General features: G+C 51.5%; 2 protein-coding genes across 16 annotated transcripts in view; one reads left to right on the top strand and one right to left on the bottom strand.

The window, feature by feature from the left end:
- Positions 1-4,602, top strand: part of SLC16A4 (solute carrier family 16 member 4) — a 12,768-nt gene extending 8,166 nt beyond the window's left edge. For 7 of the 10 annotated variants that reach the window (XM_048327703.1, XM_048327695.1, XM_048327702.1 and 4 more), the window contains one exon: positions 4,290-4,602. In XM_048327703.1, coding sequence (XP_048183660.1) covers positions 4,290-4,452 — 163 coding nt within the window. In that variant the 3' untranslated portion in view covers positions 4,453-4,602. Of the gene's footprint in view, positions 1-1,239; positions 1,442-1,765; positions 2,947-4,289 lie in introns of those variants that run through there. The other 3 variants (XM_048327704.1, XM_048327697.1, XM_048327696.1) reach the window with 2 other exon arrangements.
- RBM15 (RNA binding motif protein 15) overlaps positions 1-22,475 on the bottom strand; it is a 25,070-nt gene extending 2,595 nt beyond the window's left edge. For 2 of the 6 annotated variants that reach the window (XM_048327689.1, XM_048327692.1), the window contains exons 1-3: positions 13,581-22,475; positions 6,736-6,918; positions 2,124-5,003 (exon numbers count right to left, since the gene is read on the bottom strand). In XM_048327689.1, coding sequence (XP_048183646.1) covers positions 19,574-22,402 — 2,829 coding nt within the window. In that variant the 5' untranslated portion in view covers positions 22,403-22,475 and the 3' untranslated portion in view covers positions 2,124-5,003; positions 6,736-6,918; positions 13,581-19,573. Of the gene's footprint in view, positions 1-1,434; positions 5,004-6,735; positions 6,919-13,580 lie in introns of all 6 variants that reach the window. The other 4 variants (XM_048327691.1, XM_048327693.1, XM_048327694.1 and 1 more) reach the window with 4 other exon arrangements.

Here is a 22,475-nt window from a genome sequence, read left to right as displayed (position 1 = left end):
AACACGCTGCTGGTTCACTCTCCTACAGGGATCCATCCCAGCATGGGTTTTCTGTTCAAACAGAGGGTGGGAAAAAAAAACAACAACCCTATTTCAGAAATGTATTTTTATAGACAGGCAACATTCTGCTTGGGAATTTGCAAAATCCAACCAGCAGCTTGGAAAATGCTGCCTGGAATATTTAGGAAATGCTGCCTGGAATATCTGGAAAATGCAGTGAAGCCCCACGTGCGCAGTTCAGCCCTGACCACGGCAGGACAACGAGCACATTACCAGGGATTTTACTCCCAACAGTGTTAAAATAACACTGAGCTTGGACTGGGGGGACTGGAGGGGAAGCAAGGACAGGCTCAGCAACATTCCCACCAGGCAGAGGCACTGAAACATCAGGAGAAGCCTCAGTAATCTCTTGTTTTGACACAGATTACACAGCTCAGCCACCAGAGCTCTGGGCCCTGAGATAAGGAGCATGAAAAGCCTTTGCTCTTCTCCCTCTGCCAGAAAACCAAGGCAGCTGTGAGGATTTGGGAGATTTCACTTAGAAATGAGTGTCCAGCCTGTGCTCAGGAGCAGGGGACTTGTTCTCCTCCAAACAGCCTGGCCAGGACAAAGCTTTTCCTTCCATGCAGCCCAACAAGCCAACTGCTCCCGGGCTGACCCCCAGCGTGGGCAGCAGGGCAGGGGGGGATTCTGCCCCTGTGCTCAGGTGAGACCCCACCTGCAGAGCTGCCCCAGCCCTGGGGCCCAGCACAGCCCTGGAGCTGCTGCAGCGAGTCCAGAGGAGGCCACGGAGCTGCTCCCAGGGCTGGAGCCCCTCTGCTCTGGAGCCAGGCTGGGAGAGCTGGGGGTGTTCACCTGGAGAGGAGAAGGATCCAGAGAGACCTCAGAGCCCCTTCCAGTGCCTAAAGAGGCTCCAGGAGAGCTGGAGAGGGACTTGGGACAAGGGATGGAGGGACAGGACAAGGGTCAATGGCTTCCCACTGCCAGAGGGCAGGGATGGATGGGATACTGAGAAGGAATCCTTCCCTGGGAGGGTGGGCAGGCCCTGGCACAGAGTACGCAGAGCAGCTGTGGCTGCCCCTGGATCCCTGGAGGTGTCCAAGGCCAGGTTGGATGGGGCTTGGAGCAGCCTGGGATAATGGAAGGTTTCCCTGCCAATGGCAGTGGGTGGAAAGGGATGAGCTTTGAGGTCCTTTCCAATCCAAACCATCATTTTTTGTTTCCTGCCCTCCAAATCAGCTGTCCCCAGCCTGCAGAGGCACCTGGCTCAAAGTTGCCAAGGCTTCTGTAAATTCCAGCTCCATGCAAAGTTTCAGCAACGCTGCTGTTCCACCAGCACAGGAAAAAGTTCATTTTCCTAATCAATATCCCTGGGCTGGTTATGCTCTGTCTGCCTGTGGATGCAATTTCAAGCAGCCAAAACATTTCACTGACCAGGAGCTCCACATTGCCACGGTGATGGCCAGCCTGGATCCCAGATCTCTGCTGCTGCTCCCAGGTGTGCATTCAGCAATCCCTCAATCCCACTGAATTCCCTGCCACGACAGCAGGAGCTCCACACCTCGGCTCAGACTGCAGTTCCACTGCCATCCACCTGCAATGTATTTTCACTAATGGGAAGCCTTTTGCTTGCTGCAGGGGATTTGTAAAGCAAGCAGGCTTCCTGCAAAAACCTTTCCACAGCAATCAGGCTTAGTGCAGGCGGGATAAATAAAGGCCAAATAAAGCCAAGAAGCAAAACACTTCCCCATCCATCTCATTACAGGCAGAGCAAGTTGGAAACAATCCAGAGCTCAGGATCCAGGTTTGGCATCCAAGATAAATGCTGCAATTTTCTCTTTCAATGCAGTTTTAAGTGTGAAAACTGAGTGAGACCAGAAACTCCTGATGAAGTGGCCAAACCCACCTGCTCCTTGCAGAATGCAGGATTTAAACACTCTGTGAGACCTTGGAATTTGGTGCTCTCACCTCCCAGAAACCTTGAGTTTAGAATTACAGTTTTATCAAACTCAAGTGCTTTTATGCAGTGGAAATAATGATGATGGGTAATGAGAACTGCAAAGGTTAAAACTGCCTAATTTGCATATTAGATCAAAGCCTAATGCAAGGAAAAGGTGCCTTACCTGCAAATCTGTTCAGCTGAGAGCCCTGAAATCCAGGGGCAGCTGGCAGGACCCGAAGGGGAAGTTCGGAGTCTCCTTCAGAACTCCCCATCCACTGGCACCTCTGGATGCTGCCACGCTGAAAAAACCCAACCCAAAGCAGAATAAACATTATTTTGGCAGCCATGAGCAAGCTGAGAGGAGGGCACAGTTTGTTTCCACCAGCAGTACAAATAACTGACTCAAAGTGCAGAAGAGCTGAACCAAAGCATGTAATGCAAGTTCTAGAAGAGATTCCAGCCCCCAGAGCACAAACTCCAATCCCAAGAAATTTGGGTGGTGATAGGAGAGAGGATGGAGTTTCCCAAAAGCTCTGCTGGCACATATACTTAGATGTTTTCTACATTTTACCTTCACCTTCCCACTGAATTTTGCTCCTCAGGGCATCAGGAATAAATCGAACTTCTGATTAAAGATCAGTAGCACCATTTAAACAGCCTGACCCAGCTGGCAGCACCAGCAGTGCTGGGAATGTTTCGTTTGGATCACATTGGTGCCTGGGATTTACCAGCATTCCTTACAAAACTGCTGCTTTGCTGGAGTTCGAACACCACAAGATCCTAATTCAGCTTTCTGCAGCAGGAGTGATTATTTGTTTGGAAAAGGATTGGGGGCACAGAGACTGGAGTTGCTTCAAAAGGTTGGGGTGTGGTGGAAGTTAATGGCTGTGCTGCCAGTGAGGCAATGCTGGTAAATCCCTCTGCACCGAAATCCCATTCTGCACCAAAAAAACCCCCAAGAACATGAAAAAAAAAAAAATTAACAAATATCCTGAAGGATATTTTAAGAATAATTGCAGTAAATCAGAGCTCAGCTGGAGCACTCTGTCCTGCTCCTCTCACAAATAACTACGTCAGCATCCCTTCTCCTCTCCAAATCCCAGAGACTTCCAGGCAGCAAAACCAGATCCCACCCCTGGGAATAAACCCCTCCACAACAACCTCGGGGTCATGGGAGAGTCACCCAGCCCAGCACCACGGGATCCTCCTTCCCAGCTGCAGCCTCCGGCTCCTCCAGCGCCGCTCACACGCCAGCCCTGGGGGAAAAACAGAGGGGCTCCCCCGAGACAGCAATGAGCCAACAGAAACTGAAACTGGGCAAAAGCAGCTTTTCCTCTGCCTTATAAATATATATTTCCTGCAGCTGTGGAAATCTACAGCAGGGAAACGTCGGTGCCTCTGCTCCGGCACAGATCCCAGCGTTTTACCGGAACCCTTTCCTTCCGTGAGCCCAGGATCTCAGGGACCAGATCAGTTCCCTTCCTGGGTTTAAGAATCCCAGATTTGGGCCAGACCTGCTGTTTGTGTAAATCATGGAAGCCCACGGATGTCTGGATTCCACAGATGTCTCCAGAGGAATTGCATTTCACGGCAGCAGCAGATCTGGCTCAGCTGCTGCCCCACACCCGCCCAGCCCACACCACATTTGGGACTGGATGAGGGTTTTTATGTGCAGCAGCATCTCCCACCACTTTGTAGATTTTAGATTCAAAGAGAGGAATTCCCCACCTTTCAAAGGACTGCCCAGACCCCAGATGATTTGCCAGGACCAAACCTCACCAAAGTGACCTTGGAGGTCACTTTAAAAGGCGACCTGAGTCCTCCACAGATACCTGGGGCTCAATGGAATTCAGCTTTGCCTTTTAAGTCCTCCCAGAGCTGATTTTATCAAGTTCACCTCCAGCTCCTGGCTTGGGCTCTCTCCTGTCAGAGAAAGTGCATTAAACTGGGTCTGCTCACAAGAAGACAATGCTGGAGAACAGGGGGTTTGAAGCCCAAATGTTGCAAATACCAACACATGCAAGTCATCCCAGCAATCCAACGGGATCTTCCATCAGCTGCTTTTGGCCCACTTATTTAACAGGGGAAAAAAAAAATTCAGGGATTCAGTTCAATCCAATTAAAGCCCGTGTCCACTGCAAGGATCACAGCTGGCTCTGGGAAGAATGAGCTACGTGTCATTTCCTCGCAGGAAATGCTGCCCAGGAAGAGTTAAAATAATTCAAAGGAAGTATCTGAGGAATTCTTAGATGAGAACACACATCCTTTGCCTCCCACCCACCGCCCCAAATGGTTTTTTTCACGGAGAAAAATCCCACAGCTTTAATAACAACCTTCTCTCCTGCAGGCTGGCTCTACGACTACACCCAGACCTACGCCTGCTCCTTCCTCTTTGCTGGAGCTTGTGCTCTCATCTCACCTATTTCCTTCTTCTTCGAGCCTTCAGCCCAAAAATGGAAGCTAAAAAAAGCCAATTTGAACAAGAGCCCCAGGTCTGGCTGAAGTTTTAAAGGCTGGGCTTTGATTGCATCCATGCTGGGAAAGCCATTGCCTGTACTGGGAAGTATCAACAACAGCAACCCTGAAAACTGGAATTCTTGGATGCCAGATTCAGTTTGTATATGTGGATATTTCTCCTGATTAAAGCCATCTGAGAAATGCACGGTGTGAAGTGTTACTTGATGGGGAAAATGCAGCCTATGGCGTGGGTGGGCCTGGGTTTCACTGTGCCTTTGCTCCTGAGCTGGGTTTTTCTGCCTCTCACATTTAATCCTCAGCACGACAGCTCCGTCCCTCCCGGAGCAGAGCTGACTCACCTCGTGGGATGAGCAGCCAAGGAGCTCCAGGTGCCAGAGCACAGCCAGAGGTTTCAGCCCGTTCTATTCAGCTACAAACACCCAGCCCTGGGGAGGGATGCAAGGGCAGGGACAGGGGGATCAGGATGGTACTTCCACGAGGATCCGCAGAGCAGCTGTTCCAGGAGCCCCTCTCCCTGCGGGCAGGATGCTGCAGTGGGGCCATTCCATCTCCCAGGCACAGTTATTGCCACAGCACGGAGCACCTGCAGGCAAAGCCAGTTTTAATTAAAGCCAGAACCACAACACAGCAAAGGCAGAGACCAAAGCCACCCCACGGCCTCCTCTGCCCTTCTCTCCCCAGCTTCCCAACCGTCCAGAGACTCCCTGGGATTCCAGGCACACACAAAGGCAGCTCCAGTGCTGAGGCTGCATTCAACCAGCACCCCACAGATTTCGTTTGGGTGGATAAGACACAATACAGCAGCTTTGCCTTTCTCTCCAGTAGTGAAGCTGCAATTTTTTGCATTATCACCAGACATTTGAAATTAAGATGTCAACCTGGGATATTTATTCCAGCCATTGGCATTTTCCTTCCTTTCACCTCTCCTTTTTTTTTAATTATTAAATTGTAAAGAGATTTAAGTATCCTATGTTTTTTCTCACCCCTTTTTTTCCTCATCCCTTTTTTTAATATTAAGCCATCAAGAGAGTTGTTTCCCCTGCAGAAACACCCCTTTAAACTGTGAAATGGGTTATTTCAAGCCCCAAATTAGCTGGTCTATTTTTAATAAAAAGCTACAGAATATTGTAACAGTTTTAAGGAGCTCAAACACTGTCCCAGGTAAGAAAGTTCCTGCACAGATGATGGGCCAAATTCAGCCCTTACACAATTACACAGTGCCAAAGAAACTGTGCTGAAACGAGGGGAAAATTACAGGGAACGGGGAATATCAGTGCTACAAAAGAGTTCATTTTTCATGAGCTGTTTCATAGCTTCTCTCAGGAATCTGCAGGTAGCAAGTGCTTCAGGAATGGTCCTTTTACCCTTTAATCACCATCCCTCTACACCTTCAACCTCAGCATCCAACACTCCGTGATTTGGATGGACCAGGAAATACCTGCATCCAGGACAGGATCCCTAGGGGGCATTTTCCAAGCCACCAGGATTTCTGGATGAGATTATCATTTCTGAAGGGTTTAAGGCACTGGGAGTTGAAGGGGGATGAACAGGGGCCGTCCTCAGCCAATCCTGCACTAAGGCCTCAGCCAAGACCTTCTGCAGCAGGGACGAAGCTTTCATTGAAAAATTTTGAGTTTTCACCTCTTGAAACGTTAAAGTTCCTCACTCTCCCTCTCACCAAATCAAACGTTACCAGCAGCTTTGCTTTGCTGCTGTAACAGGAACTATGTGAGAGCCTTGGCTTCAGGTTTTCCAATTCTAAAGCTTTAAACCCCCACTTGCTCTGCCCCTCCCTAAGAGCAGCTGTGCTTTGGCTTTTAACAGTGTGACCAGAGCTGTGTGGGGATGCAAAGAGGCACCCCACCAGCTCCTCACCCTGCTGCTCCTGCTCTGCACAATCCCAACACCTTTCCCTACGCTCTGCTCCCTGTAAACGAAGCCTCTGCTCAACACCTTCCTCCTTCCAGCACAAGCCCTGCGATATTTTTACCTCTTCTGCCACCAAGAAACAACTTGGCAGGATGTGGTGTCCACACCTCCCATCCCATCTGCTCCAACAAAGCTCCCCTGCAAACCTCCAGGATCTCAACGAGATTCCTCCCCTGCCTCTCCACCAGACCAAAAAGTCACCAATTCTTTACCCTTACTCAGCAAAATGGGAGTGCTTGTCCCGCCTCTCTGTCCTTCTGCAGAGGAGCAAACAGCTCAGGAGCTCCCATTTCCCACATCCCACCCCATGGACGGGCACCACCAGCCTTTATTTGCCCCCAAAATAACCCTGTGCAGGCACAGCACCTTTCTCCAGCCACAATTACCTCGTGTCTATCCAAAACTGCTGAGGAAACCAATGCCCACAGTGAGAAACTCCTCCAGGAGCCCTGTGCCATCCTGCCAGTGGGCTGGGAGGGGCGAGAAGAGTCTTCAAACCTTTTGTCTTTGCACTGAGCAGGCCCAGGGTGATGGCTGCTGGTCAAACACCTCTCTGCTCACAGCTCGTGCTGGGGGAGGCAAGCACAGAAGAAGCTTTAGTTCCCCTGGCAGCTCTGAGAACCAAAGGCAGTTATTTACTTGCAGGATACAACAGGTGCATGAGACAAATCAAGAGTGAGCAGGATGGGAACCCCTGCCTGCAGGAAGGTTTTCCCATCCTGATGCCATGATGATTTTTTGCCTTTTCTTTTATACACCTTTTATATACCTTTTTATAGCTTTTTGTATTCTTAGTGGTTTTTAGCCTACATTCTTAGACTTATTTGTTAAATTAGGAGAACAAACGTCTTAGAAGCCGCAGACCCCGAGGTCCTCTCCAGAACACATTCTGTAAATGAAGATAGAACCATCCAGGGGAAGGTTCCTTGGGGAGGGGGGCTCACTTGAGCCTCTCATTGGGGAAACTTTGATAGATCTGCTAATTAGTAACACCCATAATGTTATACCAGATCTTTTGGGGGTGCATTGCAGTGTGCATTGAGGTGCATTCGACCTGGACGTGGTGCACCTAAGGATCCTTAAAATAAATTCTGAGGTAAAATCCCTTTTTCCCTTCTAACCGTGTTTGATTCTTGATTTTAAGACCAGGAGAAGGCATTGGTCCCACTGAAGTCACCTTGCAAATCACTTCCTAAAGCTGTTTTTGCACAGTGCAGAACAGCACAGGGTGTGTGGAGAAATGCAAGAACAGGGGTTGCTGGGACACAAATGAGGTTAAAAGCTGCAGTCTGAGGTGGAGTAAAAAATCCCTTTTGTCCCTACTCCCTCCACAGAATGCCAGAATCATTAAGGTTGGAAAAGCCCTCCTGGATCATCGAGTCCAGCCTGTGCCTGATTCCTTGTCCCCAGCCCAGAGCACTGAGTGCCACATCCAGGCATTCCCTGGACACCTCCAGGGATGGGGACTCCAAACCTCCCTGGGCAGCCCCTTCCAAGGCCTGACCACCCTTTCCATGCAGAAATTATTCCTCAAAATTTTTCCCTTCCTCAAAGGAAATCCTTCCCTCACTCATCTGCGGTAGAGAAAATGAGCAGCAACGGCTAAAAATGATCCTCAGCATGAAAAATGCTTTGTTTAAAGACATTTAAATGCTCCCCCAGCCATCCTGGTCCTGGGAAGGCAGTGGAGAACCGGATCCCTCCTGCCTTCCAACCCTCGTGTACCTCAGAAGCAGCATCTCCACACTTTGCATTGGAAAAATCACCACCAACCTCCTGGATCTTTCCAAGAAGATAACTTCACTCACAAGAAATCAAACCCCTTGGAAAACCAATGCCAGTCTCAGCACTGTGCCCTGAGTCACTCAGGGGAACACTTCCCTGCCCAGCTCATCCTCTGCACGTGGGATAACATGCCGTGGCCAGCTGGATCTTGATGGGAAACCGCATTTGGAAGCACTTTAACCAGGATTCATGGGCTTAAAAACCTTCCAAAATTCATGGTGCAGAGAAACCAAACACTAAAGATCTCTCCAAAAGATCCAGCGACCTGCAAGGAACCAGAGCTGGCTGGAAGGAATCCGAGTGACCACAGGAACCCAAGAACACAGCCTCCAATTTTCACTGTATCCCAACAAAGACCTGGTACAACACCTGAGTCCCTTTGGGAAAAAAAAAACCCTTAACAATTTCATTTAGATAATTAGTTTTCTGAGCACTGACAGACAGAGGACTGATACCCTGAATCCTGATTAATTTGAGCACCACAGGATTAAGAAAGCAAGAAGAAAACATGGAATTGGCTCCTCCACCAAGACATGGCAGGTAAGGATTACTCCTGGGTTTGTGTCATCCCAACAGCTGGGCTGCAGGGGTTCCATCCTTCCCGGGAAGGAAAGGCTTTTCCATTGTCAGTCAGTGATTTATTCCCAGGTGTAATCCTGAAGGAGGAGCCTGGGTAGCCTCCAGGACCTGCTCCCAACGCCTGCTAGGCATCCTGGCAGGATTGAGTTATGGGGTGGGCACCTGCTGGGTCTTAAACCTGCTGCAAGTGATGTTCCACGTGCCAGGATAAAAAGCTGCTAAGACTCAGCTCGGGTGTATCAAAGCTACAGAAGCTGGTGCAGTCGGAGATCACATCAGGAAGCACGTTGCATCCCTCATTCCCACTGGAATTATTTTATATTATTAATTTATACAGCCACTGTGCACCCCTGAGTGTCCTGGCTATCAGCTGCAGGTTTCCCTTCCTTGTTCTGTGTTCTGGGTCATTGAAAGGCAGGACAGAGCTCCTAAAACACGGATTTAGCCATTTCTAAGTACACAAAATCAACCTCTTCCTGGTCAGGCTCTGCCCTTGATAAAAAACAAAATCTACTAAAAACCAAGGCTGTGACTTTCCCAGCGCTCCTCAGATGCCAACAGCAGATAAACACAGGCACTGGGCACAGAGGAAGTCGATCCTGACGCTTATCATACAATAAGGAACAATCTTTATCTCGCAATGAAATCCCCTCCAAGGGCTGGGCTGGGATTATTTCGGTTGTTTCTCCAACGTGCCCGAGCTCTGGGTGTGCTTGGAGAGCTGTCTGGGAATCACACATCCCTCAGGGTGTGGGGCAAGAACTCCGGGTTTAACCCAACCCCTGAGATCTCCCTTCGACCCTTTCCAGGCACCTCGGTTGTTTGAACCAAAACCCAAACCCACTGTGAAGCTGCTCCTGCCACAGCTCCCAGCACGCCCATTAACCACAGGGGGGAAAATCTACGTAATTCCCATTTTAAAGGGGAGCAAGAGGCTTTTCCACAGCTGTGGCAGCACAGGGCACACCGCAGACAAGGAGCTTCAGCTACCAACACTGCTGAGGTTCCTGTGCTCACCTTAAGCCACAGGAAGAAAGCCAAAAGCCATTTAAAATAGCTGGGTAAGGATACGACAACAGGGCCTTCCAGCAACAGGAAACGTGGCTGCTCTTCCCTCGCCCTGCTCGGCAGATACCGCGTGCGGTCTGGGCTGTTTGCTCGCCCTCACACACAGTGATAACAGGAACACTCTTTTTTTTGGTGCTGGCTTCCCTCCCTGCCTGGAACACGTCCTGCAGCCGTGTTTACCATGCAGAGCGTTATTAGGCTGCAATTCACCAGAGCCTGAACGAAAAAGTTTCACTTCCAAGGAGCTGAAAGCCTTCGCAGGAGGTGGGAGTTGTTAGAAAAATAATAATAAAAATCTTTAAAGATATCATGGTTTTCATTGAAGTCCATGGGAACTTATCAGCGGCTCTAATGAACAAAAATTAAAGCAGATGTTTGAAAACCCAGAATATTTAGCTTTAGCTGAGATCCTCATGGGAAAACTTTCCAGCCTGCAGAAACCACAAAGGGAATGGGAGCTCTTGCTCATGGCCACGGACAATTCTAGAAGTAATTCATGGGTCAAAGTCTCTTTTCCAAAGCAGACTTTGCCTCTGAAGCCACCACCAAGCCTTGCAAAACTTTCCCCGACAGATATTCCTCACGTGGGCAAGACAGAGCCAGGATTGTACTCTGGAAGAAAGAGGCAAAGGGTGTCTTTACAACACCCCAGGGACAGAGAGAACACCAATAAACCGAGCTCCAGCCCCTCAAGCCTTTGCTCAAGCTGCAAAGGAGTCACAGCCACCCTGGCTGACAAAAGGGCGGTCACAGGCATGGGGTATCTGGGATTGGGCTCTCCCAGCCTCCAGCTGCTGTTGGGATTCAGCCCTGAGTGCCATGAGGAACAGCAAAGGCACTCTCAGATATCCGAGAGCTCCGAACATGCTACGCCTCAGTGCCAGAGGGGAACGCCGCGCTGGCAGAGGGGGAACACAAGGTCTTAGAATCACAGATTCCTGGAATGGTTTGGATCGGAAGGAACCTTAAAGCTCATCTTGTTCCACCCCCTGCCATGGGCAGGGACACCTTCACTGTCCCAGGCTGCTCCAAGCACCATGAACCTGGCCTTGGACACTCCCAGGGCTGGGGCAGCCACAGCTGCTCTGGGCATCCTGTGCCAGGGCCTCCCCACCCTCACAAGGAAGGATTTCTTCCCAATATCAAACCTAAATTTCCCCCTTTTCAGCTGAATCTATTCCCCTTTGTCCTGTCACTCCAGCTCCTGATGAAGAGTCCCTCCTGTAGTCTCGTACACAGTCCTGTCTTCATCCACCCAAGAGGAGCAGCACAAGAAACATCAACATCCCCTTTTCTCACCATGTGCCCCCCACAAGCCTCAACAACAGCAGCTCGGGTGGTTCAAGACCTCATCCTGCCCTGAACCTCTGCCCACGTCAGAGCTCAGTTCAGGCTGGCACTGACCAAAGCAATCCCTTGGCCAAGGAAGCTGCAAACACCTCCACAGCCCAAAGGACATCTCCTCTCCATGGGCAAACAGAGCTTAACAACCACCCCGGGAGACCTCGCTGGCTTCCCTTCACTGAAACCCTTCCGCACCCCTCGCGTGTCCTCAGACACATCTGAAGTGTGCGATGGCACAGCCTGGAAAGACAGCACGTGCATCTGAAAGGAGAGAGCGGCTGGAGGATCCAAGTGTTCGCCTGCACAAAGGGCAGAAACGCCAGGGAAAGCTGCCAGCTCGGGGCTGGGTCGGGTTGTGTGCATTGCTCAACGCTGGCCTGACCTCTCACTGGATCTGGGGACAGGAAATACTGAAGAGAGCTAAAAATCTCCAGCCCGATCTTCAGATGCAATTGCAGAACTAGGTATGAAGGTCAAGGCAGGCAGATAAGGAGATGAAATAGCTGTGACCCACAATCAATCTACAGCTCATCCGCTCATCTGTGGAGCCGACCACATCCCACCCCCATCCTGGGACAACACACGAGCTCAAACCCAAGAGCCTGGCCACAGGAGCTGGGCTGGGAGGTGGCAGCTCCTTAATGCACAGCACCAGCAGCGTGTTCGACAGCACCCACAGCCCCGGGTTCCAGCCACGTTTAATTAATACATCCCTGGAGCAGGAGGCAAAGGGTGAAAAAAATAGGAGACCTTTGTGCCACCGTCCGTGTTCTCTGCTCCTACTACAGGCACCTCCAGCAGCACATGGACAAACAGGAAGAACAGCAGGAGGCTCCTGTCAAACCCATCACAGCACGTGCCGCTGACCCGGTCCCTCAGAGCTTACTCTGTCTTAGGAGTTTACCTCACCCAGTTCTCAAGGCAGCTCTAATTACACTCAGGCACAGGGCTCCGAGCCAATAACCGCAGGAGACACAACGGGAATCACAAAGCCATCAGCTCAAGAGCCTTTCCGCTGCTCTCCCTGGCTTTTCTGCCTGTTTGACCAAACCCTTTTTGGTCTTTGCCCCAGCCCTCGGCACACGAGGCGGGAGCATATCCTCCAAGAGCATTTGCCATTTCGTAGTAAACCAGCAGCATGAGGCCAACACAAGCTTGGTATTGGCCAAGAGCAGAATCTGGGGCATCTGATATTTTAAACTTATTAATTCAGCTGCAGCTGGTAAAAGCACAGTTCTAAAAAAATGTGTGAATTCAAATAACCAGCTCCCATCTAATCCGCTTGCACCGCTCTCTGCTGCAGTGCAGTTAATTAAATGGCTCTCGTTATAAATCCACTTTCCCCAGAAGTCTCATTAGCCAAATTACTATGATGCATATAGAGCACTTAACCCTTCCAAGAGACTGGTTTTAACAACAGCCTGGCTCTACCTGGCCACTGGAGCATCCCTCTAAGCCCCTCAGAAGGCAGAGGGGCAGACCCAGCACCCGAAAAACAACTCGCTGGCACAAAGCAACCGCAGGAGAACCATCCCACACCACATCCCACGATACCTCCGAGTCTCTGGAATAAATACATAATGTAAAGGAGACAGGGAACCATCTCCCAGTGAAACAGACAGTGAAATCTGACTCAGAGAGGCAGAACTCTTCTCGAACAGCCACTGACACTTTGAAGCACAGCCAAAAAGTGGGATAGAGCCCAAGCCCTGCCACAAACACCTGGATACCTGAGCAGGTGACCAGCTTGCAAAAAACATCCCCTTTTTTTGGGGGTACACTAAGAGATCACCCATCTCCTGTCAGCATCAACCCCCCAGCTGAGGCAAAGGGGCTGAAACACATCTCCCATTACTGCTACCAGCCCCAGACCTATGGTACACCAAAGGAGATCCAGAGGTTGTATCTCAACAGCACAAGAAATACATTGCAAAAACCAGAAATTTTAACTACAAACACCAACTTTTAAAAGAAAAGGCATCTCCCGAGTCTCCCCTCTCCAATTCCCTTCCCTCATTACCAGCAATAGCTACAATTGCTCCCATTTACAACAAACAGCTTCATTTAAATTATTACACCAGCATCCCATAAACACAGATAATTTGCCAAATCATCGCCTTGGCTTTCCTTGTCGACACACACAAATTATAAACACTATTCTGGGTTAAAGCAGTGTTAATTCAAGCAGTTCACGAAGTCAAAACAACAGCTCCAGCTTGCCAAGCTGAGGACACGTAGCTTTATGTGCTGTTTGTTAACGGGACCCCCCCAACGAACAGGGAAGCGCATCCAAGAGTCGGCTCCTTCGCTCCCGTTCCCGAGCGGGTGGAGCAGCAGGGTGACTGAACCAAACACTGTTAGTAAGCATTAATAAACTGGAGAACCAAGACAACAAAAGGCGAACAACAATCTTCTTTGACATTACAATTCAGTTCAACCTCTTCCAGCCCCTTACCTGTTTTAGGGATTTACACAGCGCTTTGCCCCGGGAACAGACACCTTGCAGAGCACAACCACAGCATCCGTCGGCTGAGAGGCATCTGCAGCCTAGCAAAGATCCTGCCCGGCTGCAGGGGGTTATCCATGGAGGTTAAAGTATGTCAAGGCAAACAGGGCAAGCTGCCATTCAAGGTGTCTTCACGGCACGTCACAAGAATTGTACCACGAGCTCCTGAAGCCGACGATGCAGCAGTGGCAGCTTCCTCTCGACGGCCGCGGTCCTCTCCTGCAGCAAACACGGAGTTGTGCTCCTGCACGGGAACAGCCTTCCAAAGCTCAGGAGCCCCCGGGACAGGAGAACTACAGCACACAACGTTTTCGGGCCGCCTCCGGCTTTTCCTCTCCCCATCTGTACTACACCGGGAGCGACTGCACGGAGCGCGCGGCGGGGCCGGGACGCGAGCAGGGCACATGCACATCCGAGGCGTGTGGAACCAACTGGCTTCAAAACCGGTCAAAATAAGGCACTGAGACACCACGCAAAGGTTTTAAATTACCGCCTCCAGCTCTCAGGAACTCTTCATCCATTCAGCACTAAACCCACAACTGCTGAAAAGCCCCTGGAGATGGAGGAGCGCCTCGCGTACGGCAGGAAAGGCTTTATTAACAGCATTTAAACACTTTTAAGGACTCATTTCTCTTTTTCTTTTGGCAATTTTGGTGCAAAGGTTTTACGTGCAAGATTCAAAGCAATTTCAAAACTTTTTTTCTTCAAAATTAAAAAAAAAACCCAAGAATCAAAACTAAAGGCAAACATGTTGGGTGAACAAAATAAATCAGAAACTTAAAATTCAGGAACTCCAGCTCTTCCAACCAGCGAAGCCCCAGACTTGGCCACCGTTCCGAGGCGCAGGGCGGTGCTTCCCTGCTTCTTGCGTGCCAGCAGCAGCACCGCTGCCCCGTCCCGCTGAGGAGAAACGCAGCAAGTGACCCCTTTTTCACTGCAAACACGGGGGCCACAGCAAGGCAATCAGCTAGAATCCTTCTGATTGGTACCACAGGTCGGTCAACGCGAAAGTGTCGGTGCTCTCCCTGCTTCTTGCTCAAGACCCACAACTATCAGCTCAATTGGGCAGCAGCAGCAGGAACCCCTCCGCTGCCAACATAGGGGCCAAACGTTTGTCGTCAATTCACTTCCAGGCAGAAAAACCATTTTCCTCAAAAGAAACAATTTATTTAGAATGAAACAAAATCAGCTCAACTGTGAGCGCATGTTTGAGTGACAGCTACTTTTAAGCTGTGTGAGCCATAAAAAGGGTATTCCTTTACTTTTCCAGCAATCTTGTGTACACAGCACAAAGCAAAGAGGTCATTTTTTTTTTCCACTTAAAACACGGGCATTGGCATCACAATAGCAGATACACAACTTTTTTTTTTTTTTTTAAAGCTGCCATTTTAGTAAAATGCACAAATACTAAACAGATAAGCTTTCTTCCATCAGGAGGCCCATGGAAATTCCACATAAGCCACAGCTTCTCTTCCCAAAGGTCCATTAGAGCTTGGTATCCCATGCGGTTGTCTTCTGCAGTCCACCAGATTTGCTTGCAGGAGGAAAAAAACGTTATTTCAATACAAATGTGTACACCAGATTTGGGTTTTTCCCCTCCCTACGTTATACAGATGAACATAAAGAGCTACGAGACCTTTCTGAATATTCTACTTGGACTTCAAAAAGCACCAATACCACCCACAGGCATGAAACCTCGGAATGAAGTCACCTTCTAGGGATAGATGCAAAACAAGTAGTGCAGGGCTTCTTTTTGGACCAGGATTAAACTAGGCTTACAGTACTGATGATTACCCAACTCGTAGTAACACGTGATGGGGCACACCGAAATCATTAACCAGGAGAAAAACCAACCCAATTCTTGCTAATTCGGTTGACTTTCCTCACAGGGTATTTCCTGAAGGCAACTTATCAACAAAACCATGAAATGTAGTGTCACACAGCTCTTTTGCTCTCGTTTTGCCGCGCAGTTCTAACAGCAGACAATGCCAATGTTAAAGAAAAGGCCAAATCAAAGACACACCCAATATAATTTAAAATTGTTACTATTCAAGCCGTATCTCTCAGCCATCCTTTTCACACAATCGGAGCTGCAGGAAGATGAATATTCAATGAACCATTCTCTGCACCACCCGCTCTGCTTTAAGCCTGATACAAAAATCACCTCATCGTTCAGTCTATCAATCATTGGAATACCTGTCCTTCGGTGCTATAAAGAAGTAAACAGGGGGATAAAGGGGAAAGAACCCCAAAAGCTCTAGAGCCACATGGCAACCATTTCTTCCCCTCTGGGTACACAGCACTCCCCAGGAGCGCTGCCCTCAACACTGTTTTGCTTAGAGCCAGGAATTACCATTTTCCAAGCCATTTTTCCCTGAGTCCTCAGAGTTTTTGAACCTGTCTTCACAATTTTGATTCTCTCCTCCTTCCCCATTAATACTTCAGGCCTTTCACCTCAGTTACCATCAACCAGAGGGTTCCCAAACCCACGCAAGAAATTAAAACTCGTTCTCCGCTCTCCACAGGGGCCAAGAAAGTTGGCACCAAAATATTCCATCTTTAACACCCTTGTAGGGAACGAAAGAGAGAGAGAGGGCAACGTTTGTCTGCCTGGCAAGGATGCCCTTTTCTCTCTGCAAGGCTGACAAGGACGTGTCGGTATTTGTGCCCCTAAAACCTCTGGATTGAGGATAACCTCGGTGCTCCCGTGGCAGCAGCTCGGCGGGAGCAAACAAAGCCACTGGCTGGAGGCCAAGGAAGTTGCACAAAGCTTCCAATTGAAAGAAATAAAACAACTACCTAAAATCTCAAACAAAACTACGAGTCATTTGAGGTTCTTTCCCCAAAGCATAAAGCACACGGATGAAATGATTCAGGAAAAGGACATCCTTTTTCCAGGCTAGTTCAACACACTAATGAAATAGAAGAACATCAGCTGCACACAAGGTTGGGAGGGAATACTGAGCTCTCGCCAGAGCAACGTAATGCCAGACACAAGGGAGAGAGCCAACAACTGCTACATCTGGTTTGCTCTGCACACAGTGGTATCACCCACAGGCTTCAAAACCTTCAGCCCTGGCCAAGCTGACTTCAGTGGACAGTTACTCCAATGGGGAACACCTCAGACCAAGGAGGAAAGCAGAGCCTGCCCAGCTGCACCGGCTGGGACGGCAGCACGGGAATTCAGTGCCGGCAAAAAAAAAAAGCTGCCAAAGTTTTGCCACAAGAACCCTCAAAGGGTGTTAAAATCCCTGCTTACAAAACAGACCAGCAACCACAAATAAACCAGATTCAAAGCAGCAGGTGCTCCATTAAATAAAGAACCAGAAAACCTGGAGTCAAACACAGCCTTGCCTGCTCCCTCTGGCCCTCCAGCACGGCACAATTTAACAGCCAGTAGCAGGTGGAACCACTGTGATTTTCCAAGGGAAAAATGGAAGTGCACCCAGGATGCTCTTCCCAAAAGGCTTCCCAAACCAAGCTGGCTTTGGCAACCTACATTGACCCCAAGTTTTATGGGTTTTTAAGCAGGTGCCTGCTGCGGATCAGCCGAACAAACGCTGCTCTCAGCGACCTTAAGTGTCCAACACAAACATTAGTGCTTCTTTTTCCCGGTTTTGGGCAGATTTGAATTCCCAGGTGCTCAAGTCTCTTTCCTAGAAAACTCTTGCAAGTGATTTCTGTCAGATGCAATGAGAAAACTCCCTGCGAATGCAAGCAGCACTGGCAGCATTGATCACCTGCTGACACACAACAGGCACCTGCTCCAATTAAAACATTCTTTGCAGTAAGTGGTAAATACGCTGTATCTCCTTAAACACAGTGATTTGCATTTCCGGTGTCATTCCCAAAAATTCTCGTTGTTAATAGTAAGCTGAACAGCTGAATTCTGCCATCTCTTACATTCACATTGAAGGGCAACCCAGAAATCCTGGATTTTACCCTCAAATTTAAGAGCATTAAATGAGGCTTTCACCTTTTCATTTAGAAAGAAAAGCAGCTATAAAAACCAGATCTGTGTTTAAGATACGCTATCAGATTGGAATTCTCAGTTCACCACGATGTTTGGGGTACTGTGTCCACTCATTCCTGGCAGATAAAGCAATCAAAGCCCTCTTAAACCACAGCCCTCTCTCACAAGTGGTTCAGTAACAAAAATTCCTATTTTTGTGACAGAAACTCAAGCAAGTTCAGCTGCACCCATAAAATACATTCAAGACATTTCCTCCTTCATCTCCTATTCGCATCCTATTCCACACTTTGAATTTGATTTTTGCCGTGCGAGTTGTAGCAGAAATCAACTCATGCCTGCATCAATCATCCAAGGAATCTACTGGAGCATGGACCGAGCGAGGCAGCGTCGCTTCTCCGTTGCCCAAATCCCTGAAAACATGGCTAAGTGCAAGATTACATTCTGGGTTTAAGTGCAAGATTACAATTTTGGGGCCTGTAAAAAGATAACAGTCAGATTTACACTTCAGTTTAGAAGCTGCTGCAGCATCCTTTTGGTTGTTAAACAGAATATCATGGAATTAGATCCCATCAGGGATTGAGATCCCTTCTTCCCTCCTAAATGCCTGGATTACCAAGGTGGCTGAGACAGCTGGAGAAAAGTGCCCAATGGTTGGGGGAAAAATAAGAAAAAATTAACTATGTTCCGTGAAAAAAAACACCCTGCAAACTGTTTCATCCTTGAATCACAAGAACAAGAGCTCAAACCTCGGTGTCTTGGAGTATTTTTAACATTTCTCCAAGATGCTAAAACCACTTTACTCCAGGTGCCCATGATAAACCTCATGTAATGCCCGCTGCACACTGTACCTGAAAAGTCCCTAGCAGACAGCAGTTCCTTGCTATTAACAAAGAGGTAAAATGTTAATGAGAACTTTTATGTAATTAAATTATCACAGAATGAAAAGCATCTCTGGAGAGAAGCACTTACTTGCTCAGAGTTTGCACGGTGGAACCAGACCCCACTGAACCTGCAACTCTTGGAAAACAACAACAAAAAAAAAACGTAGTAAAACCAAAACCCCACGATATAACTCAAGTTCTCCTTAAAGCACCTCCTTGTTTCCTGCACACCAGAGTGAGCACAAGACATTCCTGGTTTGTAACAAAGTCCTCAGCTCTTCGCCAAACCTTGTCACTGCTACAAACCCAAAGTGCACATATGGGATACACCGGGAAATCAGGGAAATACACCTGGTAAAAAGCCCAGTTTCAGTGCATGCACCTGGGGGGCTGGCTGAAAAAGGAATCTCTTTCCACAAAGGAATTCAGGGTTCTGCTGTGTACCCGAGAGCAGCTGCTGCTCACCTGAAAAACGTCGACCTCGAGCCACGCGACTCAATGGGGAAACCACTGAGGCTCCCGAGGGAAGGGATCCCGTGGGCCAAAGGGCCGCTGGCCTGAGGCCGACAGGGAATTTCAAGGACTCAAAAGAGGAGCTGACACCAGTCTGTTACTAGAGTGTGGTTTTCCATTTCCACTGAGTGCTTTAAATCTGGTCTGTTGGGTTTGGAGCTCTCTCAAGGACGAGCTCTTGGGACTTGCTTTAAAATACATGAAATGAAAAAAGGACATGAATCAAAATTCAGAAGACGGGAATTCTTCTTTCCCTCCCCTTCCCCCCCACCCCAGTTTTTCTTATTTTTTCTTTTCTATTTTCTGTAAATCAAAGCAGGCTGAGCCTCCCTGCTGTCCCCACTGATAGGGAATTCTCAAAATATCCTATTCACGCTACTCCTAACCAACCTCTCTGGCTTCTACCTTTATAGAAAAATGTAGTAACAGAAAATCGGGCCGGGAAAGTCACCTACAAACAAAGATCTATTTAAAATAACGACAGGGCTGGCTAAGGCTGTATCCCATAGCACCTGGCACACGCTGGAAGGGCTGCATGGAGGAGTAGGCAGGGTTGGGAACAGAATACGAGGGCCTTAGGATGCCCCACGGACAATGATCATGACCAGATAGTCGTCCTCTGATTTGGCCAACGCCTTGGCCGTGGAGTCCAGGAACTGCTGGGAGAAATCGCAGGGTGGAAAGGCGTGCAGGACCCCGCTGTTCTCCTTGTCTTTGTTCCCCCCTACAGGGAGGCTGATCACCCCGGCAGCCTGCTTTTGCTTTAGGTAGGACACCAGATTCCTGAGCGGCCTCTGCGTGGAGGTGGTGGCGGCCTCGGCAGCCCCGGCTGCGGAGCGGTTGTCTGAGGCGCCGGGCACGGCCAGAAGGATGGCGTATCCGTTGGGACCCGCCACCTTGATGCGCCGGTTGACCTCGTCCAGCTTGGGCTGGTCCAGACGGAGACGTTGGGTGATCTTGAGCTGAGCCACTTTCCCCCCAGTCGCTCCCTCCACGAGGAGGCTGCTGGCGACTCCGAGGTCCCCCTGGAGCAGGTGCATGTTGGACGGGAAGTTGCTGTTCTTCAGCAGGAGCATCCCCTGCCAAGCTAGGCACAGCTTGGGCGCTGCCCCGGCCTGCGCCGCTCCGTCCTGCTGCTGTTTCTGCGGAGGAGGTTTGAGCCGGGAGCCGCCGCCGCCGCCCTCCGCCGCCCGCTCGTCCTTTTTGGCCGGACTTTTGCACTCCTGGGCGGCAGCGGCGGCGCGATGCTTCCGCTCCCGCTCTGCGGAATTCTTGCGGTCGCGCTTTTCGTTCTGCGCCCGCTCCAGGCTCCCCCGGCGGGATTCCCGGATGGGGGAAGGTCGCTCCAACAGGAGCAAGCGGGATGAGCGCTCGGGGTCAGTACTGTAACGCTCCCGGCCTCCGAGGAGCTCGGGGCTGCGGTCCGGGGGAGAGGTTGTGGCCAAGCAGTGGCGCTTTCGGGAGGAAGAGGAGCGCTCACTGTCGGGGGAGCGGTCCAAGTGCCGGCCTCCATCCTCTGCCAGCCTCCGTTTCCTAGGCTGATCCCTACTGCTACTGCCCAACTCCCTCTCCCCACGGTCCCGCTCCAAGGACCACCCATCCCGGCGGCGCTCCAGGCTTTCCAGTGGGTCATAGGCAGCTGCCCGATTACTCCTGTCCCGCACAGGGGGCGGTGGGGGCACCCACTCTGTCTCAGGGTAAAGGTCTCTGTCACGGTCTCTATAGAGCAAAGGTGGCGTCCTGTCCCGGGCCCCCCGGAGAGGGTCAGGGGGGGCTCCCCGGTGAGCCCCAAAAGCAGCCGCCTCCGCCACAAGCTCGTAATGAGCTGGGGGTGGCAAGGGCAGGGGCTGCAGGTAGGGCTGCTGGTACCGATGCTCCGTGTCAGCAAAGTCTACGCGGAGCCGGCGATCCGGCCCCCCCAGGGGGAACCCCCGCATGTGAGTGCAGGCCGCCTGCGCCGCGTCCAGGCTCTCGTACTGGATATAGGCCCAGGAATCCCCTTTGCGGTAATCGATCGTGCGGATGGTACCAAACCGATCAAACTCCCTGGCCAGGGCAGCCAGAGGCACCCAGGGCCCCAGGCCGCCCACCCAGAGCCGGGTGGTCGGGGTGGCTTTCCCATATCCGATCTTGATGGGGTTACGCAGCAGCACCTTCCCTGACATGGCCAACTTGGCCCGGTGCGCCATGTCCAGATTCTCAAACTTAAGAAACCCATAGGTGCTGGTCTGCCCACGTCCCGGCCTCTTGATGTCCACCTCAGTGATGACCCCAAAACGGTCAAACGCTCGCCGCAAGTCCGACTCGCTCACGGTGATGTCCAGGTTGCCCAGGAACAGCGTGCGGTTGGCTCTCTGGTCATCCTCAGGGCTGATCTCCTCCTCACCGGCCGCTCCGGCACCTCCTCCTCCTCCTCCACGGAATCCCCCGGCCGCCGCCACGCCGGCCACGCGCTCCAGCCCGTAGGCCGGCCGCACCCGCGCCTCGTAGAAGCCACCGTAGTCCCGCTCCCTCTCCAGCTCCCTCGGCAGCGGCGGCGGCGGCGGGAGCCGGCCCAGGGCGAGCTGCTGCAGCCGGTAGTCCCGGTATCCCAAAGCTCCGCCGCTGCCCGCGGGGGACAGCGCCCGCTGCGCGGCCCCGGCCGGCGGGTGCCGCACGGCCGCCGCCACTGCCCCGACCGCCGCTGTGCCGTAGGGAGACTCCTTGTCCAGCAGCGCTGGGGAGCGGCTGCTGCGCCGGCGGCCGCTGCCTCCGCCGACATAGACGGCCTCGATCTTGAGCGGGCGGTCGTAGAGCACGAGGCGGCCGCGGGCGTGCTTGGCGGCGCGCGCGTCCTCGGGCCGGCGGAAGTTGACGAAGGCCACGCGCTCGTCGGCGGCGCCGGCGCCGGGCGGGAGGCGGCTGATCTTCACGCTCACGTCGCCGAAGCGCTTGAACTCGTGGAAAAGCCCGTCCTCCACCGCCTCGTCGCTCAGCGCCGAGCCCAGCTCGCTGATCTTCAGCGTCTTGTACTCGCCGCCGCCCGGCTCCGACGAGGAGGAGGAGGAGGAGGCGGCGGCGGCGGCCGCCCGCGATTCGCCGCCGCGGCTGCTGCTGCTCCGCGACGCCTCCGCGGTTTTACCGCTGTAGCCGTGCCGGCCCCCGCCGCCCGCGGCCGCCGCCGAACCGGTCTCGTACTCGCGGCTGCCGGCGCGGCCGCCCTTGTCCGTGTGGGCGCCGCGCCGGCCGCTCCCGCTGTTGCTCTCGCCGGACGCCGCCGCCGCTTTCCCGCCGTTGGAGCCGCCGCCTCCGCCGGACGAGCCGCTCGGCTTCTTGCTGCCGCGCGAGGAGGAGGAGGAGGATGCCGAGTCCTCGCCGCCCCGGGAGCGCTTGGCCTTGGCGGGCGAGCGCTCCTTGCCCTTCATGGCGGCGGCGGCGGCCGCGCTCCCGCCGGGCCTCCCCGACCGCCCCGCTCACGCACCCGCCGCCATCTTGGGA

This window comes from Corvus hawaiiensis, chromosome 24 (assembly GCF_020740725.1).
Source record: "Corvus hawaiiensis isolate bCorHaw1 chromosome 24, bCorHaw1.pri.cur, whole genome shotgun sequence".
Lineage (NCBI taxonomy): Eukaryota > Metazoa > Chordata > Aves > Passeriformes > Corvidae > Corvus > Corvus hawaiiensis.
This window is presented reverse-complemented; position numbering and strand designations above follow the sequence as displayed.